Raw genomic sequence first — 25,987 nt, forward strand, 5'->3', positions numbered from 1 at the left:
TCGCTGCTTAAACCATTACTTAGTCATTTCTACACCTCATCACATAAGCTGCACGCAACAGTAAAACGTACTTTGTTGTAGCTATGCAGAAGATGCTGTAAATTCTCTCTTCCATGGAAGTGACCAGAGACATCTTCTCTAACCACCTGCATATTCTCAGTGTGACACAGAAATCAGGCGTAGAGCATAGCATTAGTTATCAAATTGCATGGGAGGGTAGGTTGGATTTTTTTGCTTTACTTGAAAAAGTGAAGACAGTGAGGAAGGAGTTAATCGTTACAAAATACGGAGGTCATTTCCTGAGCCCTGTGGTTGGATGAATGCAAACTTTCAACTATTTCTAATTCTTCTCTGACATTTAAGAGGCTTCCAATGTGCACTGTACATCTCAGATCAGGTAAGGAATACAGCTTTTCATTTCTTGATCGTTTCTGTGTTTGTTTGTTTTTTCAGAATTGATTTTTAGTGGAGTTAAACTCAGCTAAGGCTGATTTTCGCACCCTCCTATTATTTACATCCAAAGGGAGAACGAAGTTCCTTGCATCTAAGAAGTGCATGCGTGTCTTTGTCCCAGATGACTTTGAGCATTAGTAATAATGTAAATACTGTGTAGGTTAATACGAGAGCAACAACAGTGAAGAAGTTAGGCTGCTATTTGTCAGAAGTCAGAATGATTACAGCAAATACTGCAGTAAAAGAGAAAGAAGACTCTTACTGCCAGTTTTCAGGAGTTCTCTCTGCAAATGTGACCAAAATAAGGGGTTATCAGGTGTATAGTTTGCTTTAGTACAGAAGACAGTAAAAACCTTAATGTTTCTTCGGTGCTTTTTTAAAAGGAGGAAGAGTGAGCTGCTACATGCTGTTAGAAAAAAACAAAGATCAGTTTGGACTAGTTTGATTTGTACAACTTTATCTGATAACTAGCTACTGCAGAGTCACATATTACAGTCATCCCGAGACTGTTCCTGAGGTTTGCAGCAACTGAACACACACACAGAAGTGACAGTGGAAGGATATCATAAGAAGATGTAGCTTTATCAGAGTCTTCTGATGCACAAAAACTATGCTCAGACAGAGTGGCACCAGAAGGAAGTCTGGTAACAGAGTGCACTCTTGCATACTGCATTTGTTGTCTCTTAATAGATGGGAAGAGATTGTGTGGAGGTGTTTGGCTTTTTTTTTAATAGTTTGGACACAAACATTAAATAAATAGCCCATGTAAGGCAATTATTGTAAATGAGTGCTGTCAGTGGGTCACTGCAGAAGGTGACATGCTGAGAGGATCAGAGTTAAGTAATATACTGGAGATTCGGTTCTTTGGCATTTACTTTTTTAAAACAATTCTTTTTGCTTGTAATCAGTTTTAATGCTCGGACATCAGCTCCTTGACTGTACTCAGTGTCTGGTATAAGCAGTTTTTGGACTTTATGCATAATGGCTGGGAGAATCCAACCACTATAGCTTCTGAAAGTATTTGTTTGCTTGAGAAACATAAGTTCCATCAAATTTTGGACTTTGTTCCTAAATCATCAGAACCCTTCAACCTCTGTAATGAAATTTACCATTAACATATTCTGTGAAACATTTTGTCGCTAAACTTGATTGAACCCAACCCCAGGTGACACCCAGATTTGTGTCCTGGTTTTCCCAGCACATACGATCCAATCAGGAATCCCAGCTCTTCCACTGCAAACAGCTGTAGGTTATTTTTGACACAGATAGGAGGATGTCATCATGCTGGTAGGGAAGAGGTTACAGCACGGGGAGAAGCATTTTCATCAGCTTAGTTGTATCTGAGTATCACTGCTAAGCAGTTTGAGGTTCCTTATAGTTGTGCACGACCTTAGCTGGTAAATACCTGTAATCTGTGATCTATACTGAAACAGATCACTACTAATACTGCATACTGCTAGATGAAAGCTGCCTAAGGTATGCCTACCACATTTCACAGTTACCGTGTAGGCACAGCTTGAATGTAAATACACAGCAGCTTTGTGGGAGGATAACAAACTGAACACAGGAGTTGCCTGTCACCAGACAGCAGCTCACCTGCTGCTTCTGCCTCCAGAGTTTAGCATCTCTTCAGGTACATTTACTAAAAATGTTTGATTCCCCTTTTGCACTGTGGGTTTGAGTTCCACTCTGATGCATCTGCCTGCATAGATAATTTTGCTCTCACTAATGGCTGTGTAAGCGCAGAAAATAGGGGGATGGCTTAGTTGTTTTTAAACATTTGCTCTCAGCATTCTCTCTGAGCTTCAGCATCTTTTGCAAGGGAATGGAATGTACTCCTCAGCTGTCTATCAGAAGCAGGCATACATTGCATGTAGTGCCACAACAGGATGGAAGATAAACAGCATAAGTTTACCTATGTATGGTAAATGTGGTCAGCTTCATTATCTGCAGGCTTCTCATTGGGTGACTGGAGGAGAGAAACCGAGCATGCCACAACCTAGCCTCAAGAGGTTACTGTGTGGTGGACTTTCTGTCCTGCTTGAAAGTGAAGAGAGACCAGGATCATTTCTCAAGGTGTTTAAGTGATACAGTGGTATTTTGCACATCAGCTATAGTCTTACAATTCCGCTTCATATTTACATAGTTTTCACATTAAAACTGGCTTTAAAGAAGTTTAAGGTGCTTTACTATTGAAAACTAACATTTGCAAAGCCTCCAAATGGAAAACCGGCGTTTTTGATATCAGACTCATTTTCTGACACTATTTCTACTTTTTCAGAGTACTTAATAATCCTCAAAATTGATCATTTCTCTGGGAAAATAAAAATAATAATAATAAAAAAGATTTTATAGAAATAGGACACTCTTGATTTGTACCTCAAAAATTTCCAGATAAAATTAGTTCATTTTATAAGCCAATACTGTTGGGAATATGCTTTGGGCTCATTTTCTCTTACAGACAGATCTTTATATTATGATTGAAATTGGAAAGAAAAGTTGGTGTTCTGCTTGGGATTATTATTTACATACAAAAAACCTGAGAGGGACTTTTAAATGAACCATTGGGGTCACGATTGTTAGATAAATTTAGAACAAGTAGTCATAGAACCATAGAATCATAGCATCATAGAATGGCTTGGGTTGTAAGGGACCTCAAAGATCATGAAGCTCCAGCCCCCCTGCTGCAGGCAGGGCCACCAACCTCCACATTTAATACTAGACCAGGCTGCCCAGGGTAGTATAATCCATTTTTTGGTCTACTTTTAGTTGCTAATCATTGAGAAATATCTTACAGGCTTAACGCGTGGAATTTGGTAATGCCAATTTGATCTGGTCACTCTTCATACATTTCTCATAAGAGGCTTTCAGTTCTGACTGAAATTTTCCATTGCTATTCTTATTTCTCAGTGTTGCACTACAATATACGTATGTTGAGTGTCTAACTAAGGCCAAGAACACTGAGTGAGAGAGAGAGCTTGTATATGCTTCATGTAGTAGCTCATACTAGCTACGAATACTAGCCATCACTGAGAACATAAAGGAGAGATTTTCTCAGAATGAGACTGATTAGGAACCAAGAGTTCTCCAGGCCGGTGCAAACATCTCTAAGCTTTTTTTCATAAGGAATGGTATGTTTCTGTCATATTTTTATACCACTGCATGAAAAATTCATGCTCAACAGGTAGTGAATTGAAGTAATTTTACCATCAGGTCCTTGATCTTGTAGTTCCTTGTTAGGTATTGAAATAACAAGAGATGGTATGCACCAATACGGTCATGATGAAGCAGCTAGGTGCACTTGATTCACACCGCACCTCACTCAATAGTAAAAGAAAACATGATGTTACCAGAAAGTGTCTGCCCTTTTATCTTCCCTTCTTCAGACATGCATATTGTGTATCTTTATCAATCAAGCACTGGTACCTAGATAGCTAATGAATTGTGTTTTACGGGAGACAGTGCCATTACTGCATGCCACTAATTGGCATTTTTAAACATTTTTTAGTAGCAGTTGATTTTTAATAGGTTTTCCTTTGGTTTTTTCTACAGCTCTTACTCAGAGAGGAAATCTGATCTACGATAGCACGGAAACATCAGCAGTGACCATGGCAAGGGAAATTCCTTAGGGAGCTGCCTGTAAGTCTGATCAACACTTAAGATGAAACGTGTTGCATATTCTTTGACAGGATGTTACATGCAGAGTTTAGCTATATAAGGCAATTTCTGAGGCAATAAGGGAATATTCAGGAACACAACTTTCTGCTGTGAACAGGTGAGTAAGCACAAAGAAAGGAATTACCTTGTAAAGTTTGTTTTGCTGTTGATTTTTTTCACAGTATGTTCTCAAAGATATGACTAGTTGCTGAGATTCTCTAAGCTGTGCACAAATGAAATCCTGTTATTCCAGAATCTTGGGTACATGAAGAGGTCCCCATTTCTGTGCTACAGTGATTCAGCAGCTGAAGGTTGGGAAAAAAGGAGCCTTTTGTGCTTTTATTGTGCTCCTTGTGACTGTTGGCTGTGTGGAGAGCAAAGGGAAGTATTGGAGCAAGAGGTAGGATAGATCGTGGCAAACAGGAATGGAAATGCTGAGGGAAAGGCAAAAAAATACGGGAGGAATTGAGGGAGATGATGACGGATATGTCAGGACAGCAGCTAATGGGGAGAAGGAAATACTCACTTTGGGTTACATGTTACATGCAAGTAGGCTGTAGAGGACAGTAAGATATGATCCTCTCATATATATTCTGGAGGGGGAAAAGAAAAGAAATGAAATAAAATAAAATAAATAACGAAATATCCATGCCTCAGAAATCTAAATCTCCAAGGCAAAGCAGGTTTGCCCGCACCCTCTAGTGGTCTAGACAGAAATGACATTTTCACTCAACATCTTCGGTAATTAATAGTACCATTTGCTGGAACCAGGAAAATTTTGTTCCTCAGCCAGTCTGACACAGCTGTAACAACTGTTCCCAGCCTCTGAAACAGGATGGCTGCATCTAAACTCCTTTTTTTTCTGGTATGATTTTTTGTCTATGATAACTCTTGAAGTTGAGAGAGTGATGGCTCAGCCCTGTAAGCAGTTTGTAACCACACAAGGAAGTGAATTTCATGGCCTGAGCCCAAGTTTTGACAGTTTAATTTACTAACATTGACTTAGATTCAGTGTAGTAACAACTTCTTTGTGTATACAGAAGATGGTACAGCCCTCAATCATGTAAGTATAGATAGAACAGAACACTTCATCACACAAGAAAAATTAATCAGTCACTTATTTAGAGGGAAACTATAGCATGTAAAAGCCCTTATGTGCTTGCTGCTGAAGGACACGTGCTCACAGGAGGTAGAACTGCAGGAAAAAATGGGAGTAACCTTGTGATTTTGATGCTTGAGAGATGTCCTGGGAAATCAGATTCTGCCACTGATTGTGCTTGAAATTCTTGGGTGATGCTGAGAGTAAAAGGATGCGTAAAAATACCTGAAATTAAGCTGAGATGGAACTTTATTCCTTCAGCCCAAGTGGAGACAGTTCTCACACAGTCGCTAACTACAGTCCCTTACAGTCCCTAGTAGTCACTTCTCATAAAATAGCAGTACTTGGGATACTTAAGGGCAAGTACAGAGCAGCTATCCATTTGCAGTTATAGGACAATTGGGTTTTGACAGGACCAAGAGCTGGTCTACTGCCAGGAAGGAGCATGCTTCAAGTATATAATGAAGATTGTGTTTTCTTACAAATATAAGTGCTTTCTTTTCAAGTACATGTAATTCCTCTTCTAGAGCACTTTTCTAGGATAAAGACTGTACACAATCAGAGCTCTCTTTGTAAAGTATTGAAAACCTTGACCGTTTCCTTCCTTGAAAGTATACTAACTGCCACACTTAGGGATGATTTACACTTGACCAGTCAAAATTGCAACCTTGATGAAAGAGGAAGCAGTAGTTGTTGGTCAAAAGAGGAACAGATATCTGAAATATAGTTCAGGTAGAAAACAAAATAGCTGATCTCTAATTTTGTTTTCAAAGATACTATTTCACATTCAGAGGTCATTGGATAATCCCAGTCTAAAGAGTAGAGATCAGACTATAGCCAGTCCCTTATGGATAATTTACCCTGTGTTTAGTCTAGAGAATCCTGTACTCTTCTTCATGGTGCTTTCATCTTTCCCTATGCAGTCATGTCAATATATTTTTCTTTGACATGAAATACAGGCAGTATGCAGCCATTTTATGGTTAAAGCAATCTCTTGCTCAGATAACTATTTCCATGGTGAGACGTGGTAGGCAACCTGGGGCTCTATTTCCTGACCATAACCGCTAGTGTGTCATTTAGAAAGTGAAGGAAGTGTTTCTTTTCTGTCAGTCATCTTAAAAGACCATAACAAATAATATTAATTTCTCAGAAATAAAAGGAAACAGATAATCCTTTTTAAAAAGTATTCACCACCAGGTTGAAGGCTTAGGTGTTCAAGTAATTTTCCTAAGGAAAAGAGTATTCTGGGAAACTCACTAAGATATTTTTTTTCCAAGTTTTCATGTATGTTCTATGTGAACTACATCAGTCTGAGTGCTGAGTTCATACTGTTCTTTATCATCTTACTATTCCAGATCCAATTTTGAGACAAGTCACAGAATCAAAGAATCACATAATGTCAGGGATTAGAAGAGATCTCGAAAGATCATCTAGTCCAATCCCCCTGCCTTTGCAGGAATGCCTAGATAAGGTCACACAGGAATGTGTGTAGGTGGGTCTTGAATGTCTCTAGAGAAGAAGACCCCACAACTTCTCTGGGCAGCCTGTTCCAGTGTTCTGTTACTCTTACTACAAAGATGTTTTTTCTCATGCCAAATTTTCATTGGTACCTTAATCTTTGTGATTCTCATCTCATAGAGCATGAAATCTTTCTTTTTATATCTGCCTTCAAGGAGTTAAGCTTTCAGAAGAAGCCACCAATTCAGAGTTCCTCATTTTCTAATGTGTATTCAAAGACACCTGGGTCTGACTTGAAGAAGTACTGAACACTCACAGATCCATATATAGTCTACAGAAATGTCAGATGCTCAGAGAATCGAGGACTTAGGCAACTCGTGTGCTCAATTGCTTACTTTTCTGTTTGCAATACAGGGTCAAATCATATTTGTAATAGGGAAAGGCTAAAGCACTTTGCATCAACATTGCAGTCTATGGAAATACCCACAAATAAATTATTTACTTGGCATTCAGAACAAGAGGCTGAACTTACCATGGGACCTAGTTGTCAATCACTGAATAGGGAGAACAGACTGAAGCTTACTGGTGGTTTACTTTGCTTTTGGAATATTGCTGGGAGGGCACTCATTCCAATACAAATCTAGTAGAAACAGGCAGGCTTAAACTTGTCCATTTTGCAGCCATCTGAATTGTTAAGTTTCTTGGCACCTGAGCTGATTGCCTCTTTTTTCAGCCTGTTGTTTTCCAGCTTGTCCCTACTTGGATCATTATACTACAAAGCAAATAGGGGACCATGCTGACAAGATTCAGGCTCCCAGATTCTTCAGTAGTTTATCCATCCATCTGTAGTAACCTGCCTGAGCTATATGAGCATTTCTTGACAACAAAGGAAAAGACATGTTCATAATAGATACTTTCCCCTCCCCTCAATTTCAGGTCTCTGCAGAGCTGGTGATTTCAATTATTCAGTATTTAAATCAGTGCAATGATCAGTGCTGTTGTGGTCATTTGAAATACATCGTCAGTAAAAAAGTTTGCAGGTTTTTCACAACTGCAGCTAAGTTGGCTGTTAATATAAGAGTGTGACATTGTATTAAACTGGACCAAGATTAAGCCCTTCAATTAAGCTAAGCTCTTCTTTATACCTGCATGCAATGTGTCCTTACGAGCCTAAATTGGAGATGACATCATTGCCTTTTCTTGGTCCACTGATGCCATCACTCCATTCCTGAAGGCCACCTAGTTGGTCAGGCACAATCTACCCTTGGTAAAACATGCTGGCTGTCTCAGATCACCTTCTTGGCTCAGTTTTGCCTTATAATAGCTTCCAGATGAATTACCAAAATGTAGTCTTAATATTAACACTGAAAAAGAAAGGCTGTAGAAACCTAAATCCTCTGTTATTTTCATTTCAAGTGCTAAAACTCAAGACTGAGATCTTGCTTAGCTTAGAAGGAAGGTCTGAAGTTATCCACAGTTGTGGAGGGGGAAGATTACTTCTCAAGCTGTATCATTCTGAGAACCCAATATGCTATAGTCAAAGCACTTGCTGAGGACTTACCAGAGTAAATCCTAGTGAATCCTACAGCTAGAAGAAAGTACCTTCTAATGTACCTTTTAATCCTGTTTATGCTGAGAGCACTCTCTACAAACTAAAGATGTTTACCTAATCTAAGTGGAACCAAACATTTTTGCAAAGATTAGCCACCATGCTATAGTTATTTTTCTACAAAGTGTCTTTACTCCTGAAGCTGAATTTGTTCCAGTTTGCATGGTGCAACTGAGTTATAGTGTAAATAGTTAAGAATGAAAAAGTGTAGTATTTTACTTAGTGCTTAAATAGATATGTTCCAATTTTTATATGAAGTGACGAAGAAAATCTTAATGTTTCATGGGTGATATAGATCCAAATTTTAACTTTCTGAAGATGAAAATATATTCATATTTTGCACATCCCAATTGAGAGAGTATGAGGAATTCCCTGTTTGTGGGCAGTACTCTATTTTCTGTTTTTGATGGGATGAAAGTACAGCATAGGAAGTTCCGCACGAATGTACGGAAGAACTTCTTTACAGTGAGGGTGACGGAGCACTGGAACAGGCTGCCCAGGGAGGTGGTGGAGTCTCCTTCTCTGGAGATATTCAAGACCCGCCTGGACGCCTACCTGTGTGACGTGGTGTAGGGAGCCTGCTTTGGCAGGGGGGTTGGACTCGATGATCTCTAGAGGTCCCTTCCAACCCCTACAGTTCTGTGATTCTGTGATTCTGAGATTCTGCGATTCTGTGATTCTGTGATTCTGTGATCTTTAAAAGATTTTTTTCTGAAATAAGACTTGCAAATATCTTGCTCCAGGGGAAAGTTTGATTGCAATATGTTTTTGTGGCTGGATCTGCTTGAAATCTCCAGCAAAGGGTTGAAAGTTGCAACTTTCTCAAGGACCGAGATGTTTCCTCTCATCTAACTTGCTTGCCATTTGGAGTCTCATTTTAAAGTGCTTGATTGTGAGCAAGACGTCCCAAGGTATGGGACGTCTCAGCTGGGGCCATGTAGATTTGAATACGTAATATGATAGAGCAGAGTGAAAAACAACTCTTTTAATTTAATGAAAGAAGGAAAGAAGGAAAGAAAATAAAGGAGAGAAAAAAAGGAAGGAAGGAAGAAAGAAAGGGAGAAAGGAAGAAAGAAAAAGAAAGGAAGAAAGGAAGAAAGGAAGAAAGGAAGAAAGGAAGAAAGGAAGAAAGGAAGAAAGGAAGAAAGGAAGAAAGGAAGAAAGGAAGAAAGGAAGAAAGAAAGAAAGAAAGAAAGAAAGAAAGAAAGAAAGAAAGAAAGAAAGAAAGAAAGAAAGAAAGAAAGAAAGAAAGAAAGAAAGAAAGAAAGAAAGAAAGAAAGAAAGAAAGAAAGAAAGAAAGAAAGAAAGGAAAAAAGGAATATCTGTAAAAGTTGTCATTTCATTTACAGCTAGAATACAAACAGCAGTGGCGTGGAGTTGGCACATGATATGACCTAAAAATAGGAGCCGAGTATGAACACATGTTCAGCATAAAAAGTAGTCAGTCTTGTGATTAGTGTGACCATTTCAAAATGTTTCCTGTTGCGATTGAATAACCTTTAAAAAGAAAGGATGGCTTTTATCTGAAGAATTTCTAGGTGTCTTCTCTTTCTCTTAATCTTGGCAAAAAAATAGTAAATAAATAAATAAAAGTTTTCTTCTATGTTAAATCATCAGACAAAACTAGATTACAAACCATGCTTTTTGCATAGTACGGTTTATAGCACTATATAACAGAATGCTCTAAAGCCTATCAGTCTGTATGCAAATGACTTTAGTGTGTACCTTATAGAATGCCTTAGAGGTAGGTAACATCTAAAGAGATGTTGTGGGAGTGGTGAGTAGTTTTGAACTGAGGAAACTGCTTTTTAAATTCAGTTTTTGTGTTTGCTTCTTTTTGATATTTTTTTAAAAAGAGATTCAGAGAATTGAAAGAGGAACCTGCACTGAGCAACACGTCTTAACTTGTAACAAATTTTCCCCACATCATGTGATGAAAAATATCATTGCTCTCTTATCGTCGCTATCTGCGATGTTTAAGCGCTATGGCTTTTCTCACCTCCACGTCTGATTCTAGAAGGGGCTGCATGAATTTACTTTCCACTTTGTAGGCTCTTTTAGGAGTACATCATTCACAAACTGTATTAAAGAAGGAAATCAATTTGTTTGAAAGCTTAGAACTCTGCTTTGCATTTCTTCCTCTCTGTGTATTTATGACTGTGAGGCATAGCAAGAGACTGAAACATACACAGGAAAACAATGAGACTAAAACATCTCTCCTGAAATCTATGTTGCCTTTATATTTTTGAGATGAGAACTTTACTCAGATACTTAAAAGGGATCTGGATCTGTTTCCTTTAGTCCATGAATGACTTTCAGAACAGTGGCTTTTTCCATCATTTGGCTGGCAAACGGCAGTAAAAGCCCTGCAGGTGGTGATGCTTAATGACTACCACAGGCATCAATGTCTCCACCTCACGCACCCCACCAGGTCTCTCCACCATGTGCCTGGTGCCATGTGAATAAACCCTGTCCTGTTCCTGAGTAATTTCAGTGGGGCTGGGCTGCTTTGTGGGAAAACATAGTGATGGTCCTGCTTCTCTGAACATGGGTCCCAAAACAGAGATGGGAACAAAGTTGAAAGAAAAATTAAACAACCTCCACTTTTTTTCAGGAGAAAAATACCAGGTGCTGGTATTCTCGAAGGCAACTGCAGTGGGCAGGAGGGCAGGCTATATTGTAAGAGCATAGCCCTGTCTTTGCTTTCATAAAGCAGAATGAATCCTCAGTGTTTCTGAAGAGAAGACTGCTGAGAGGGTTGGGAGAAGGTATCAGCCTCTATCGAAGCCCCAACAAGGGATGTCCGAGGAGCAGTTCTCCTTCGAGACCTATGGCTCTACAGCAGAGGCACAACAGAAAAAGGGAACCAAAACCTTTTGATAGGGAAGCCCTCACGAGAGCTCAGGTTTCAAGCTTAAAGTTTTCTTCTAACAAGTCTCATTTCTCATCAGTTATTTTCATGTATTTGGCCTTTCTTTGGGGACAGCAAGCTGTACTTTTGTGCTGTAGCAATACTGATAAATCAGTCAGCCTCTTCTCCCAGCAAAGAGTGACAGGAAAAGAAGGAATGGCCTCAAGTTGAGCCAAGGGAGATTCAGGTTGAATATTAGGAAAAATTTCTTCTCTGAAAGAGTGGGGAGGCTCAGGAAAGTGCCGCTCATGGAGATAGTTGATTCACCATCCCTGGAGACCTTCAAGAAGCATTTAAATGTTGTACTAAGGGACATGGTTTAGTGGAGAAATATTGGTGGTAGGTGGATGGTTGGACTGGATGATCTTGGGAGATCTTTTCCAACGTTGGTCATCTTATGATTCTATGGTGAATATCTTAGGTTTATTCTTACTGTTATATGTGATCTACTTCAAACATTACAGAAGCTGTTTGTCCAGTTCCTTCCTGGATGTTATTAATATCTTTTCCTGTCCTTTAAGAATATAGAGGATTTAATAACATTCCCACCTCCAATGTGTGTGTCATCCTGAACCATATATTTTCTGTGCCAAATGTCTTTCTTTAGCCTTCAGTTTAAAAACTGTAACCTTAACTTTTAACAATTGTTTTGGGTTAGCTTGAAATGTTTTTCCTGTATAGGGTCCAACTGTGCCAAACTTTTACTTTATTCTTAGTATATTTTAATCATTTTCCTATGCACTGATTTCCAGTCATACATTGGCTCTCCACAGATTCAGTAATATTCTAAAGAATATCACATGGATGTCTGTAGGGGTACTTATAACTCACATTTTGCTTCCCAAGAGCTATTTCCTACTGCTCTATTGCTATTATTGACTAACTGGATCATATTCATGCTAGCTTTCAAAACACTTCAGAGTTTGTTTTTAGATATCCCATGAATTTCAGTATCTTAATCTTCCACACATAGTTTTCATACAAACTAAATATCTATAAAGTACATGATCATCAGCCCATGATATGATCTGCAGGAGATTTTTCTCCAGTTTGTATCAGTAGGTTTCAGCATGGCAGGAGTTTATTTTCCCCTTCATTTTCATCTCTTCAGATGAAGAGCGTTGGTTATGCCATTTTCAAATTGCTCTCTGTTCTCTATATTTGTCCTTGTCACTGCATTTCTCAAGGTATACCTTTTTCACCCTCATAGGCTTAAGTCTCATCTTACACAGAAATACACTTTAAGACTGGCTGATCCCTGGACCCCAGTTTTTTATCTAGTGTGTTTTAGTCCTAGTGAAACTCAAGCTTTGAATTTTATCTGACAAAGTTTTTCTTTGGGACTTGGAGTTCCTATGCTGCAGGATTGCTTTACTTTCATGTAATATCTGAAATTAGCCCTATCAAGTCAGCTAAATATCACGATCATAAAAATGACTGTCAAGACTCTATTTTTTAGTATACACATCAGTAAATAACAGCCTCCAAAACAAGAAATAATCTTTTTTTTTTCTTTTTCCCTTAATTTTACTAAACTCTCTTAATGCCTCATACTGCAATGATCCAGGTATCTCAGGGCATTTCACTAGTGGTAATGGGGAGCTCAAGTTCAAGTAAAGCCAGCAAGTTGTTGCTGTATTGCCTATAGATGAGAACACACACTAGACACCCCTTCCCCACCCCCAAATTTTCATTAAATTATATACCAGCTCACTTCTTGACTAAAATTAGGCTACTTTATACTTTTAATGAAGGAAGCATATGTTAGACAGGCGTGTGATCAACTTTTTACCTTATTTAAGTGACCTAAGCGCAGTGAAGATTTGCAAGAGAGATAGAAATCTAACTAGCACCCTTGCAGCTTAGTTCAACCGATAAGATTTCAGCTTTGACCCACTGCGTCTCCTGCATTCGATGGCTTTCAGAAGAATGAAATGGTAGCAGATGTGGTTTCAGAGTGCTATTCTTGTTGCAACTCTGTGTATTAGTGTGGCAGCACAAGTAGTTACTGTGAAACCGAATAAGCACGGGAGCTTTTGTTAGCAATCACAGAATGTAGAATTGTAGAATTGCAGAATCATAGAATGGCTTGGGTTGGAAGAGACCTTAAGGATCATCTAGTTCCAGCCTGTTGAACTGGAGATTATGAGATAGGAAAAAAAACAACACAAAACCAAAAGCATTTCTTGTGTATCACCAGTCATACTTCTGACTGGTATCAAATTGAGAAGTCAGGAAAAAAAATGGTAAACTAGGAGGGGAAAAAAAAAAAAAGGCAAAAAAAGATCTCTTATTTTGCATCTCTTCTATTCTGTGTATGCATGCTGCTTTTAAAACCATGTCATGCATGCTAAATGCTCATGTAGTTATTCCTGAGATTTCACTAACAAGTTTGTTTCCAGTTTCTGCACAAAATGTCTTACATGTGTGCTAGGATTACCCTACATTCTATTCTAAACAGTATGTCCCAAAAATCATGTCAAATTATCCTTTCAGCTACACCTGTATAATATAATGGTGGACTGAGCTGTTTATGGACTGTAGTGTATATTAAATCAATCAACAACTAAAGATTCTCATATCCTTAATGAAACTGGAAGAGAAAGCTGTGTTTTTTTTCTTTTTCTTTTTTCTTTTTTTTTCTTTCTTTCTTTTTTTTTTTTTTTACCATGTGCTTTCTTTTTAATCTCTAAAGATAATCTTCAAAAACACACATACAGCTCTACCTCAGTTCCTTTGGACTGAGCAGGAGAGGAAACATTCAAAAATAATTTCACAGAAGAAAGAAATGAACAGATAGAAAAGATACAGTTGAAGCAGAATATATATACTTTGGCTGCTCTGAAAGTAATGCCTCCGATTTCATGACATTGACCCATAATGTTAGAGGCAGATATCAGTGGTATGGCAGTAGAGGTTGAGGCTTCCCACCAATATTCTATTACATTTTGTTGCTGTGTGACAGATGGGAGATATCAAAGTGACTAACTATATATAGGATCATATCATAGAATGACCTGCATTGAAAGGGGCCACAATGATCATCTGCTTTCAACCCCCTGCTATGTGCAGGGTCACCAACCACCAGACCAGGCTGCCCAGAGCCACATCCAGCCTGTCCTTGAAGGCCTCCAGGGGTGGGACATCCACAACCTCCTTGGGCAACCTGTGTGAAACCAGCCTCTGTGTGAAAAATAAATAGGAATCATTGCTTTTACAGCAACCTACACACATTTGGTGTAAAATGTCATCATGCCCACACATTCACTATAAGCCTCTGAACTTTCCTGAAGATGAATGGATTCTCTATTGGAAATCTGGCGTATTGTCTATCACAAATGGCTTCTGCCATCAAAGTATTGATAGTTTTCCTGACAGTTGAACTGAGAAGGGAAATGGTCTCAACTATTCCTTTGGCTTTCACAATGGCTGTGTGAGGTATTTACTCATAGTAGGAGGTAACTGCAGACCAAAAGCTGTTCATCAGTCCTGGACACAGACAATATGCAAAGATGCAAAGTAATACAGAAAACCAATTCATATATTATTAAATTTAGATTTCTTCAGGTTGACGTTTATAAAAATATCAGTGTTTTGCTGTGAGTCAATACTGTTTAATAATTGTTTAGGGCAAGCTACCTGCAGTATGGCCCTCTGGCACAGGATCATTCCATGTGGCTCAGGACATCTGTTGAGGCAGATTATTTAGCAAACTGGTTGTCCATTGCCATACACTCTGTGTAGCCACCTAACAAAAACTGTGGCTGCATGAAGTCAATGTTCCCTGCCAGGAATCAGCAGTTTGTCAGTAACTGCTTGCGTGCATGCTCTTGCTCCATGCTTAAGTGCAAGACAGCATTATTTCAACATGAAACAAGTTACCTTGTGCTGTTGAGAAATAAGAGAATGCACTTGGACAGTGACCTTTGCTAATACTTCTTAAAATATCAGGCTTAAAAAAAAAATAAGGCTTACAAAGTCTGTGCGTGTAGGAAAGATTTATATATATATGATATATTCTGGCGATTATTGCAATAACCAGAATAATTTAAATCTTCTTCAGGATCCTTACTTACTCTGATTGAAATTTAGAGCAGCCTAGAAAACTGACCAAGGCAGTTATACAGATTGACCTAAGACTGCTCATAGCATTGTTGAAAGCTGCTTAGAAACTGCAATCCACTTTGTTTTATGAAGTAACCAGCTCCTTGGCAGCACATATAGTCATAGACTCAGGCTTCATATGCTGAGTGTCACAGAACAGGTCTGTCCCACAACCTAATGTTTATGGAAATACCAATATTTCCATAAACCTGACTACTCCAGAAATGTACTCTTAAAAGATGGCATTGACTAGGTTCACTCTGGACAGGGTTATTAACATGGAAAATGCAGGCTGTATATTTGCAAACTGTTATCAAACATAGAATGAACGTTGTTAACTGCAGTGTTTGCAATCAGCAAAGAATCGCTTTACACTCAGCACAACTTTTTTCTTTAACCATGGGAGCTGCCTGCTTGCATCCCCTCAGGCTGGAATACTCCCTAATAGGAAGAAGTGTTAAGATTACTTTTCTTCAGTTTTGAATAAAGCCGCTTTCATCTAGACCGATACAAGCTCAACAGGCATGTATTCCTCCACTACACTAAGGTTGATAATGTCTCCATATTTTGTTTTTTTCACTTTAAAAATAGAGGTTTTCTCACCTTTTGGTGTGAAACACTTGTGGAGAGAAGACACTTGTGTTTTGCCTTGGCCTAACTATTTGAGGTCAGACCCATAACCACCACAAGATTTACTTTGACTAGGTGTACCTAAAAAAAGACTGAAACATGTCTCTGCAAGAGCTTCTGGTCAGTATGGCATTTCTAAAGTCACTCTTTTGGTATAAAAATATTTCACATTCCTCTGCATTCAGGCAAGGCTGTGACTCAAGTTCTGCGTTGAGTTTTAGGCCCCTCACTACAAGAAAGATATTGAGGCCCTGGAGCGTGTCCAGAGAAGGGTAACATAGCTGTGAGGGTTCTGGAGCACAAGTCTTATGGGGAGTGGCTGAGGGAGCTGGGATTATTCAGTCCAGAGAAGAGGAGGCCCAGGGGAGACCTCATTGCTCTCTACAACTGCCTGAAGGGAGGTTGTGGCAACGTGGGGCTCGGCCTCTTCTCCCATGTAACTAGTAACAGGACTAGAGGGAATGGCCTCAAGCTGTGCCAGGGGAGATTCAGGTTGGATGTTCTAAGAGTGCTCAGACTTTGGAACAGGCTGTCCAGGGAGGTGGTTCAAGAAACGTTTAGATGTTGTACTGAGGGACATGGTTTAGCGGGATATACTGGTAGCAGGTAGATGGTTGGACTGGACAGTCTTGGAGGTCTTTTCCAACCTTTGTGATTCTTTGATAAGTGCACAAGCACATTTCCTAAAAATATATGTGTGGGCTTTTTTTTTTTTTTTTTTTTTTAAGAAAATAAATTAAAGACTTTAATACTATGTGAAATAATGTCTTTGTGATAATATGGCTACATCCTCGGCAGCATTTGGTGATCTTTGCAAGTATGATACTCAGAACAAAACAGAAACAAGAAACCTCAGCAAGAAGAACAACAAAGACCTAGTACAAAGAAGTTTCTTAGAAGACTTAGGTTCAGATCTTGACTGAGCGAACAAAAGCTTTGACTTGTAGAGATGTAAATTTAATATGTTAAAATTTCCACAAAAGTTTATTGCAAGTGTTAGAACATCCAGGGAAAAACTATAGTCTCTTTCTGCAAAGCCGGATGCTCAGGGAACAAGAGCTGAGTTGTGTTATAAAAGGATGCTTCTTATTTTTCCACGTATTAAAACCCTTTTGTCTGTCTAAACATCAAAGTGTTTGTCACTTTTCTCACAACACAAGATGTTATCCTTTGGCCTTCCTTGTTCTTTCTTCTTTTCATACCCAGTCTACAAAGGAAATTAACAATCTGTTTGCTACACTGGTGTAATATTCTGTTAACTCGACAGCAATTCAGACAGTCCAGCAGAGGAACAAATTATGTGATTTAATTTCTTTCTGAATATGTTTGCAACTATGTTCAGCATTCCTTGTTGGTTGATTGGTTGGTTTATTTTCCCATGCTGTCCTACGTTCCTCAGCTAGAGTAGTGTCTTTCTAAAATGGCAAAGGTCTCAAAGGATTCTGGAAACAAGGCATTTCTCAGGAGTGCTTTAACAGGTAGTGAACCAAATTAATGCATCAGAATAAGCAATAGAAGGCTTTCTGCTTAATGGCACGCGTCGTGATTTATTTTTCCAACTCAAATCACAAAGCTTTTTAAGAAATGGTACATCTGTCTTCAGTCAGCTCGCAGGCTTTTCAGTCTTACTTGCAGGTGCACTTGACACAACAGGAAAAGAATAGATGTGAGAAAGGAAATGCATCAGTTTTATTTAGTAGTCTCCTAATAAGAAAGTAGACATCTCTGTTGTTACTCTTCCATGACTAAGAAATAAGAGTGTTCTCTTCTCTTCTGCTTTTTTAGTCTTTGTTTCTCTGCATACCTTTTACCGTTTTATTTGCCATCTCTCATCCTCTGAGAGGAAAGCAATCACCATCCCTGCCAAAAGAAGCACTAAGTATGTTTCATCCTCAGTGATGATTACAGCTCACAGGAAAATCTGGTGCTACTGAAATTACAAGTGAGCCTTTTGTGTAGTGTGTCCCAAGTGAGGAAGCGTGAAAAGGAGCAAAAAAATCCTCCCCAAATTTAGCGAGGGATTAGCACCTAGTATTGAACTGAGATACATCTGTCTACTAAATGTTCCACAAATTAGGTATTTCGTAACATTTCTCTCTCTATGCCCAAATCTCAAGGACTACTGTAAATGGCAATATGACTGTACTTTCTCATTTGAAGAATCAAAATTGAATATTTCTGTCTCCCTGCATGTTTACTTGTCATAGTTCAGACACAGCTGTTGCCAAAATAAAACATCTTTCTTACAGGATATTTATGTAACAGAATGTATTTTTACAGTTTTGAAACCAGAGGTGAGGCTTTATGTTCTATGCTTTATGTCTCCTGGAAAAAGTCCAGCAGAGGGTCACAAAGATGATAAAGGGCCTGGAGCATCTCCCCTGTGAGGAAAGGCTGGGTGACCTGGGTCTGTTCAGCCTTGAGAAAACAAGATTGAGAGCCAATCTTATTAATGTTTATAAATATCTTAACTGTGGCAGTCAAAGGGACATGGCCAACATCTTTTCAGCAGTCTGTGGGGATGGGACAAGGGGAAACAGCCATAAACTGGAGCATAGAATGTTCTGCACTAATATGCAAAAGAATGTCATGGTGACATGACAGGAAGGAACACTGGAACGGGCTGGCCAAGGAGGTTGTGATCTCCTTTCTCTGAGTTATCTCCTTCTCTGGAGATATTGATGAGCCTATGCCTACCTGTGCAGCCTGCTGTAGGGGGCCAGCTGGAGGGTTAGACTCAATGATATCTAGAGGTCCCATCCAACCTCTGTGATTCTGTGATTCATCAGCTGCTTTCAGAAAAATATATTTATGATTATTCCTTACATAAAACTCGGTGTAATAGATATTCAACAGCTTTGTGCCTTGTGTGAAAGTTTTAATGGAAATTTTCACCAGAACTTCAACCTCATGAATACATACGCTTTGTATACGAATAGAATCTGGAGGTGAGATCTCAGTCTCTGAGCGCAAAGGTCTTTCACAGGCTTAATATTAAAATTCTGTGGGTACTTAGATATAGATGAAACCTTTCTGTTTGCTTTGGGAAATGTGGGGTTGCTAGGCATGAATGGCTGTCACTTGACAAAGATTTTTAAGGCAGTAACCAGCTCATATTTAGTGAGGTAAGTTGTGATAGAAGAGCTGAAATGGATGGCATTACATTCTTTTTCTTTTCTTTAAGATCTGTTTGTCAGTTAAATACCTTTTCTAGTTGAAAATTGAAAAGTTGGTTTAATTTTTGATATAACTCCACTGACAAGAACAGAATTTCATCCGCAATAAATTTAGTTCAGAGTATCTTTGCAGTTGTGATTATATGTTCCATTTCATGTACATGATATATTTGGAACACATCTCTGACTTCTTAGCGATTCCTATTTTCGTGTTATTACCTGTTTGATACTGACTCTCACTATTTCCAAATATATTTAGCTGACTTTTGAAGCACTGTGTCTTATTGATCAGATCAAGAAACTTACAGAAATAGGCCCACACTGAACTTCTTACTGCTGTGTCTGCGCTTTTAAAAATCTTTCTGGATTGCACCCTGTTTATTTTTAGAATTGAATATTTCTTTGGTAGCCTGTCATAGAAACTTCATTCTTTTTTTTGCCAGGTCTCAAGTACAATAGCTCTTGAGGAACTTATGGCATAGTGTTCTAACACAGACATCGATTTAACTTCAGTTTGTGATTTTCTTTGTGTCGCAATCACATGACAATGAGGTGTGCAAATGGTAATGTACAGATTGTAAAGCTATCAGAAAGCCATTTATAGGGAAAAAGTAGCTGTTCAAAGCTAGGAATGAATGAGACAGATAAAACAATGCAATAAGTAGAAGGGATGAGGCAGTTTTCAGAAGGTAATTTTAATTGATTGAGTTCGTTCAATAGTAATATCAAATGACATTGGGCTTTTTAAAATTAGTATTTAATTAGCATATGAAGCATGTTTGCAATTTCTGCTTTGACACATTGCTTCTCTTTCTTGACATTTTCTCTCTAGATTTTGAAGCCAAGAAGTGTTCATGATATGATCAAGCTGGCTTGCAGAGAACAAGAACTCTCTTTGGAATAATGGTTAAAAACGGATCACACCTGGACGCTGAGACGCTTGCAATGCTTCAAAACAAAGCTATCTCCATCACTCTCCCAGTGGTGTATACAGTGGTGGCTATTATCAGTATCCCTGGCAACTTTTTCTCCCTTTGGGTGCTCTGCTGGCACATCAAACCCAAAACACCTTCTGTTATCTTCATGATCAACCTGAGCATCACGGATCTCATGCTGGCCTGCTGCTTTCCCTTCCAGATTTCTTATCACATTCAGGGCAATCACTGGACCTTCGGCGAGACTCTTTGCAGCCTTGTGACTGTGATGTTCTACTCCAACATGTATTCTTCCATACTGACTATGACCTGTATCAGCATAGAGAGGTACATGGGCGTGGTACATCCCATGAAGTTGATCAAGTGGAGGAGAAAAAGATATGCCCTGGGTGCCTGCGTGATAATGTGGATTTTCTTGCTACTAGCTTTCTACCCACTGGAAAACACAGATCTGACCTATGAAGTGAAAGAACTGGGGATTATAACCTGTTTTGATGTCCTCAAATGGGAAATGCTGCCCAACTTTGCAGCCTGGGTAGCCTTTCTTCTCACCCTATTTGTCGTGCTCTTCCTGATTCCTTTCATTGTAACAGTTGGATGCTACATGGGTACCATTCGGAAGCTTATTCAGACATCAAGCAGATATGGTAACAGGCAGAAGACTAGGTCCATATACCTGGCAGTTATAGTTCTTTTGGTATTCATCACTTGCTTCGCTCCCAATAATTTTATCCTACTTGCCCATATGATTGTCCGTCTGTTTTACGAAAGGAGTTTGTACCCTGCCTACAAGCTCACCTTATGCTTAAGTTGCCTCAACAACTGCATAGATCCCTTTATTTATTATTTTGCATCTAAAGAATTTTACCAGAAATTCATGCAAGTTTTTCGCCCTAAGGTACCACTCACTGACAGCCTGGAAACCAGAAGGGAAAGCTTATTTTCTGGCAGGACCATGTCAGTCAGGTCGATGTCTAGTGGACCTATGGATGGCCTAGAGGGAGTGAAGATCTGTTTGCAAAGGCAAGAAAGTGTGTTCTAGCCCCAGGCAGGAAAGCACCCCTGAGTTCCAAATGCAGAGGCAGAAAACATTTCTTTCTGAAAATAACTCTCTCCAGTGACAGACATCAAACCATACGCATACCATGCATGCTACTTTAGCAAACAACTGTTTGCTGATAAGAAGTGGAAGCACGAAAGAAAATGAGTTTATTTTTAAAACCTCTGAAGAAAACCCAACATAGTTTTTTAAAGGTTGGCCTGGAGTTAGTACAAAGGAGAAGTTTAGAACAAGAACTAAATTTAAGATATATGATTTCAAGCATTACCCAAAGCTTGATGTCCTAGATGAATGTGAAATATTGCTGTGTATGAGTTAAAGCTTATGCTGAAAAGGGATTTTGGGTAGGGGAGTTATTTTTCTAAGCAATGCGCTTTGGGTTTTTGTTAATGTATTGCTTTCTGTCTTGTATTTCTATAAAAGAGTGAGAAAACATAGCTTGTCATTTTACCATTAATGCTTAATACATAGCCACTGTGAATTCACCACAACACTCACCCAACCGTTTATCAGAATCAAACCACACTAACCTTTGAAAAGGTTAGACTGACTCATATTGTTTACTTCAATTTTATCAAGCAAAATATCTCCTGCAATAAAAGAAAAGCTAAAACGAAGAGTATTTGAGATAACTTCAACTGCTGCATGGATTACATTTTTATTTTCTCAAATTATTAATTTCTTAGGATGGAGAAGGAGGTGAAAGAAAAGACAACTTACTGCATTTAAAGTAAAAACAAAACAAGAAAGAAAAAAACGCACACAAAAAAACTCACTGCTTACTTGCTTGGGACTGTAGTGTCCACGTCAAGCTCAATCAATGTCATTTTGTTTCAAGCATGCCCTACACGGTTGCCTGCTCTACCCCTCTAATGAAAGAAACAATGATAATAATAATAAAAAGGTATACAAGGCATAGCACAGTACTTTCAGTAGTTTGGATGTGTGTCTCTATTTACCTACGCTGTCTGAAAAGACACACAGGCTGGGTTTTTCCTAAGAAGTCCCATAGTCAAAAGGCAGCAATTCAGTTATTCATGTTTTGCTGGCCCACGTGATAATTTAGCATGGTTTTGCCTTGGCCTTCAAGTCCCTCTTCCATCCACTTAAAGCATTACAGCTTTCTCTCTACCAAAACTGTTTTCAACACTTCAGCAGAAACTGTTCTGTCGCCCATCCTGAAGTCCCCTCCGAAATGTGGAGAAACATCTGTAACATAACTGACATCAAGCAGAGCATAAAAGGCAGAAGCTTTGCACACTGGGTATCAACTGTTGTATTCTGAAAAATACTGAATTGCTCCTTTTGCAATACAGAAAAGCTGCTCACAACTGACTGAAAATGTTCTTCTCTCCAGCTTCACTCAACTCACTGTAACACTTCATCCTTTTCTCAGTCGTGCATCCCAAGCAATAAGAGCAATTTCCCATGAAGGTACTTCATCATATCAGCTCTCCTCAAGATAGCTCAGGTTAGGCAAAAATCTGAGTTTTTGATAGTGGGATTGTTTCTCAGAAAAGGCATGTGGAAGTGAACAATGTTTTGAATCTGACGGTGCATACTATGAAGCTTTGGGGGGTGAGGGGTGTGTTTTAAGAGAATAAAATAAGAAGTTACTTCAAAAATAGTGCAAAAACTGCTCTTCTACACTGGAAACATGTCCTCATGGGACACCAGATGGTGTAAGACTGCTAACGTCCTTGTTCAGTGTATGCGAGTTTAAATGTATTTATCTGTGTATATGTACATACATATAAACGCATGTTGCCATTTGAGATGTTATTGAGAAGTTCATATCTATACTGCCTTCAGTTTAGGGAATCACTTTCCCACAGCATTCTCCTAAAGAACCTGGCAGCCCGTGGTTTGGACACGTACACTCTTTGCTGGATAAAGAACTAGCTGCATGAACAGGCCCAGAGAGTGGTGGAGTGGTGGTGAATGGACTTTAATCTACCTGGTGGCTAGTCATGGGTGGTGATCCCCAGGGGCTGTCACTGTGGCCATTTCTGTACGATATAATATGACCTGGATGAGAGCATTGAGAGCATCCTCAGTAGGTCTGCAGATGACACCACGCCAGGAGGCAATGTCAGTCTGCCTGGGGGGTAGGAAGGCCCTGCAGAGGGATCTGGACAGGCTGGATCACTGCGCTGAGGACAATGCGCTAAGGTACAACAAGACCAAGTATAGGATCCTGCACTTTGCCAGGCAATGCTACAGGCTCAGGGCAGAGTGGCTGGAAGACTGTGTGGATGAAAAGGACCTGGGGGTACTGGTCAACACTGGGCTGAAAATGAGCCAGCAGTGTGCCAAGGTGACCAAGAAGGCCAATGGCATCATGACTTATAACAGAAATAGTGTTACCAGCAGGAGTGGGGAAGTAATCATCCTTCTGTACTCAGCCATGGTGAGGCCACACCTCAAGTGCTGTCTTCAGCTTGGGGCCCCTCACTACAAGAAAGACATTGAAGACCTGGAGTGTGTCCATGGAAGGGCAACAAAGCTGTTGAGGGGTCTGGAGCACAAGTTTAATGAGGAACAGCTGAGGCAACTGGGATTATTCAGTCTGAAGAAGAGAAGGCTCAGGGGAGATCTTATTGCTGTCTACAGCATGAAAGGAGCTTGCGGAGTGGTTGGGGTAGGGCTCTTATCCTGCATAACTAATGATAGGAGAAGAGGGAATGGCTTCAAGTTGCACCAGGGGAGATTAAGGTTGAATACTGGGAAACATCTCTGAAAGGGTGGTCAGACGCTCCAACAGGCTGCCCAGGGAGGTTGCTGAGTCGCTGTCCCTGGTGGTGTTCAAGAAACATGCAGATGTTGTACTAAGGGACATGGCTTAGTTGGGAAATACTGGTGGTAGATGGAGGGTTGGACTGGATGATCTTGGAGGTCTTTTCCAACCTTGGTGATTCTATGATTCTACAATTTTATGATTCTAGTATAGAGTCGTATATATAGAGTATATAGATGACATGCTTACTAGATTGCCTTTGTGGTAGTAATTTTACTGAGAAGCTATGGATGTATATAAGCTCATGTTCTGTTTATTATTGTTGGGTTTGGTATTTTTTTATTGCTTAACAATTTAATGTCTGAATGTGCTTGAACTTTTTTATATAAGAATAAACGAATAAATAAACAAACCGCGAAAAGTACATGATTTAAGTTTTAAGATGAGTTTGCACCTATCGTGTGCAAGTTACTTCTCTGCTTAGAACAAGGCATGGAGATCAAGTTAATACATAAAATGAATTGGTTTTCCATTGCTGTTGATCCTTTTTTCTACATCTCTGCAACTTTTTAAGCTTCTTATTTTCCTAGCTTTCTGAAGACTGACCTTTTTTTTTATTTTCTCTGTATACCTGTTCATTAATTCTTCTATAATAAATATAGCTTATGTATAAATAATAGAGGCTGACAATGGGATGCCCACTTCCCACAGCTAAATCTGAAAAGCAACAATACCAGAATACTGGAAAAGTGGCCAACTTGGAATTATTTTTCTTACCCAATAATTGTACCAAAACCATATATCCTAATTTCAAGGCATTTATATAAGGGGCCAGCAGGGCAGGTCTTGTCATACCACCCCAACTATGGATTAGGCAGCTGAGAGGATCTGTTGCAGCCCCAGCTCTTTTGCTGGGGATGGGAACAGGATGAAGCTGGGACAGAATGTTGACTGCAGCTGGGTCTGGCTGAGTTGTGGCCATGGCTGGACAGAAGTGTGGAGTTGTGTTAACAGCTGAGGAGACTCTGAGGACTATTGAAGAGTTTGAAGATATCAACCAGGATACCTTTCTAGACTTTAGCACAAATAAAATGCCACCTGCTTGATTATCTTGGCTCATTACAATGTCCAGCAGACAGTCTTTCTTTTTCAAGTTGCTTTTTCTTCTGTAGAATTTTCAGCTATGAGACTGTGGTGGTTCTCTTTCCCCAGATCCTGCATCAGCATCTACATGACCTGGCTCTGTCATAGCAGAATTGCTCAGGAAAATGTGTACATTATTATTCTTCAAGGGAGCTGCTAAGGCTGATTCTCCCTTGAAGCTTTTCCCAACATCTTGCGCATTCTCAACTGTTGTTGCTGGAATACAGGTGAGGTACTAGGAAAATGGGAAAGTGTTTCACTGAGTGCTTCAAATTCAAAGGAACTCAAAGGTTTGACTCCTGCTGTATATCTTAAAGGTCTTGTCAAAGGAGGAAAGGCTTTGGGGAAGTATAAACAGATTCAAGTAAGAGATGGGCGAGGGGCTGAAGAAGTAACCTCTTTAGAAGCTGAGGGAAGTAATACCATAAGTGAGAGTTTAGAAAAAGATGCAGGAAGTTTGTCTCCAACAGAAACCATCCACTGTTGGAGAATGTGAATAATTTTCTTCATAAACAACCAATTTCATTTTAGAAACATGGAGCCCTTTCAGTATGAAAGCTGGAAGCAGCAGCAACTCTCCAGATTCTTGCTGCAAGGAAAGGAATGTGATTAACAGATAAATAAACCACTACCTAGATACAGAGCAAACACCTCGCAGAGGAACTCAGATATCAAGAAATGTGGCCTTGCCAATCACAAAAGGCACAGTTCATCTGATCGGAAACTAGATATTAAGTGTTGCTCTAAGTGTCTTAGTGCATGGCAATATTCATCTTGATTGCCTGCTCTGTTTCTGGAATCTACATGATAGCTGTGTTTGCTGCTGGTTGTGTTCAGACATCCAGATGTTAATAAACTTTCATATCACCATGAAGCCATGCCACAAAAGCAAGGTTAGAAGGCTGGCCCTGTTACTTCCTGCTTCTTGACAGCTTTCTTCTAATTTTGCCATCTTCACAATTCTAACAGGCGCTTGCTCATCTGATGGAAATCCATGTAGGCTTATGAGCTAGGA

At 39.4% G+C, this 25,987-nt stretch overlaps 1 protein-coding gene across 5 annotated transcripts; it reads left to right on the forward strand.

Annotated features, from left to right (window-relative positions):
• The first annotated feature begins 288 nt into the window (after nucleotides 1-288).
• Nucleotides 289-24,241, forward strand: P2RY8 (P2Y receptor family member 8). Of its 5 annotated transcripts, none has more exons than XR_014947589.1 (3): nucleotides 289-397; nucleotides 4,006-4,228; nucleotides 19,930-21,709. XR_014947589.1 is itself a non-coding variant. In XM_015848526.3 (3 exons), the coding sequence occupies exon 3, from the start codon at nucleotides 20,001-20,003 to the stop codon at nucleotides 21,072-21,074; it is 1,074 nt and encodes a 357-aa protein (XP_015704012.1). In that variant the 5' UTR covers nucleotides 289-397; nucleotides 4,006-4,092; nucleotides 19,930-20,000; the 3' UTR covers nucleotides 21,075-24,241. The 5 variants fall into 5 exon arrangements, 3 of the variants coding, with proteins under 3 accessions (XP_015704012.1, XP_085407393.1, XP_032297352.1); XM_015848526.3 differs by having other exon boundaries at nucleotides 4,006-4,092; nucleotides 19,930-24,241; XM_085551267.1 differs by lacking the exon at nucleotides 4,006-4,228 and having other exon boundaries at nucleotides 306-397; nucleotides 19,930-24,241.
• The last annotated feature ends 1,746 nt before the right edge of the window (nucleotides 24,242-25,987 follow it).

This window comes from Coturnix japonica, chromosome 1, assembly GCF_054131305.1.
Source record: "Coturnix japonica strain WE chromosome 1, WE-NBRP24, whole genome shotgun sequence".
NCBI classification, from domain to species: domain Eukaryota; kingdom Metazoa; phylum Chordata; class Aves; order Galliformes; family Phasianidae; genus Coturnix; species Coturnix japonica.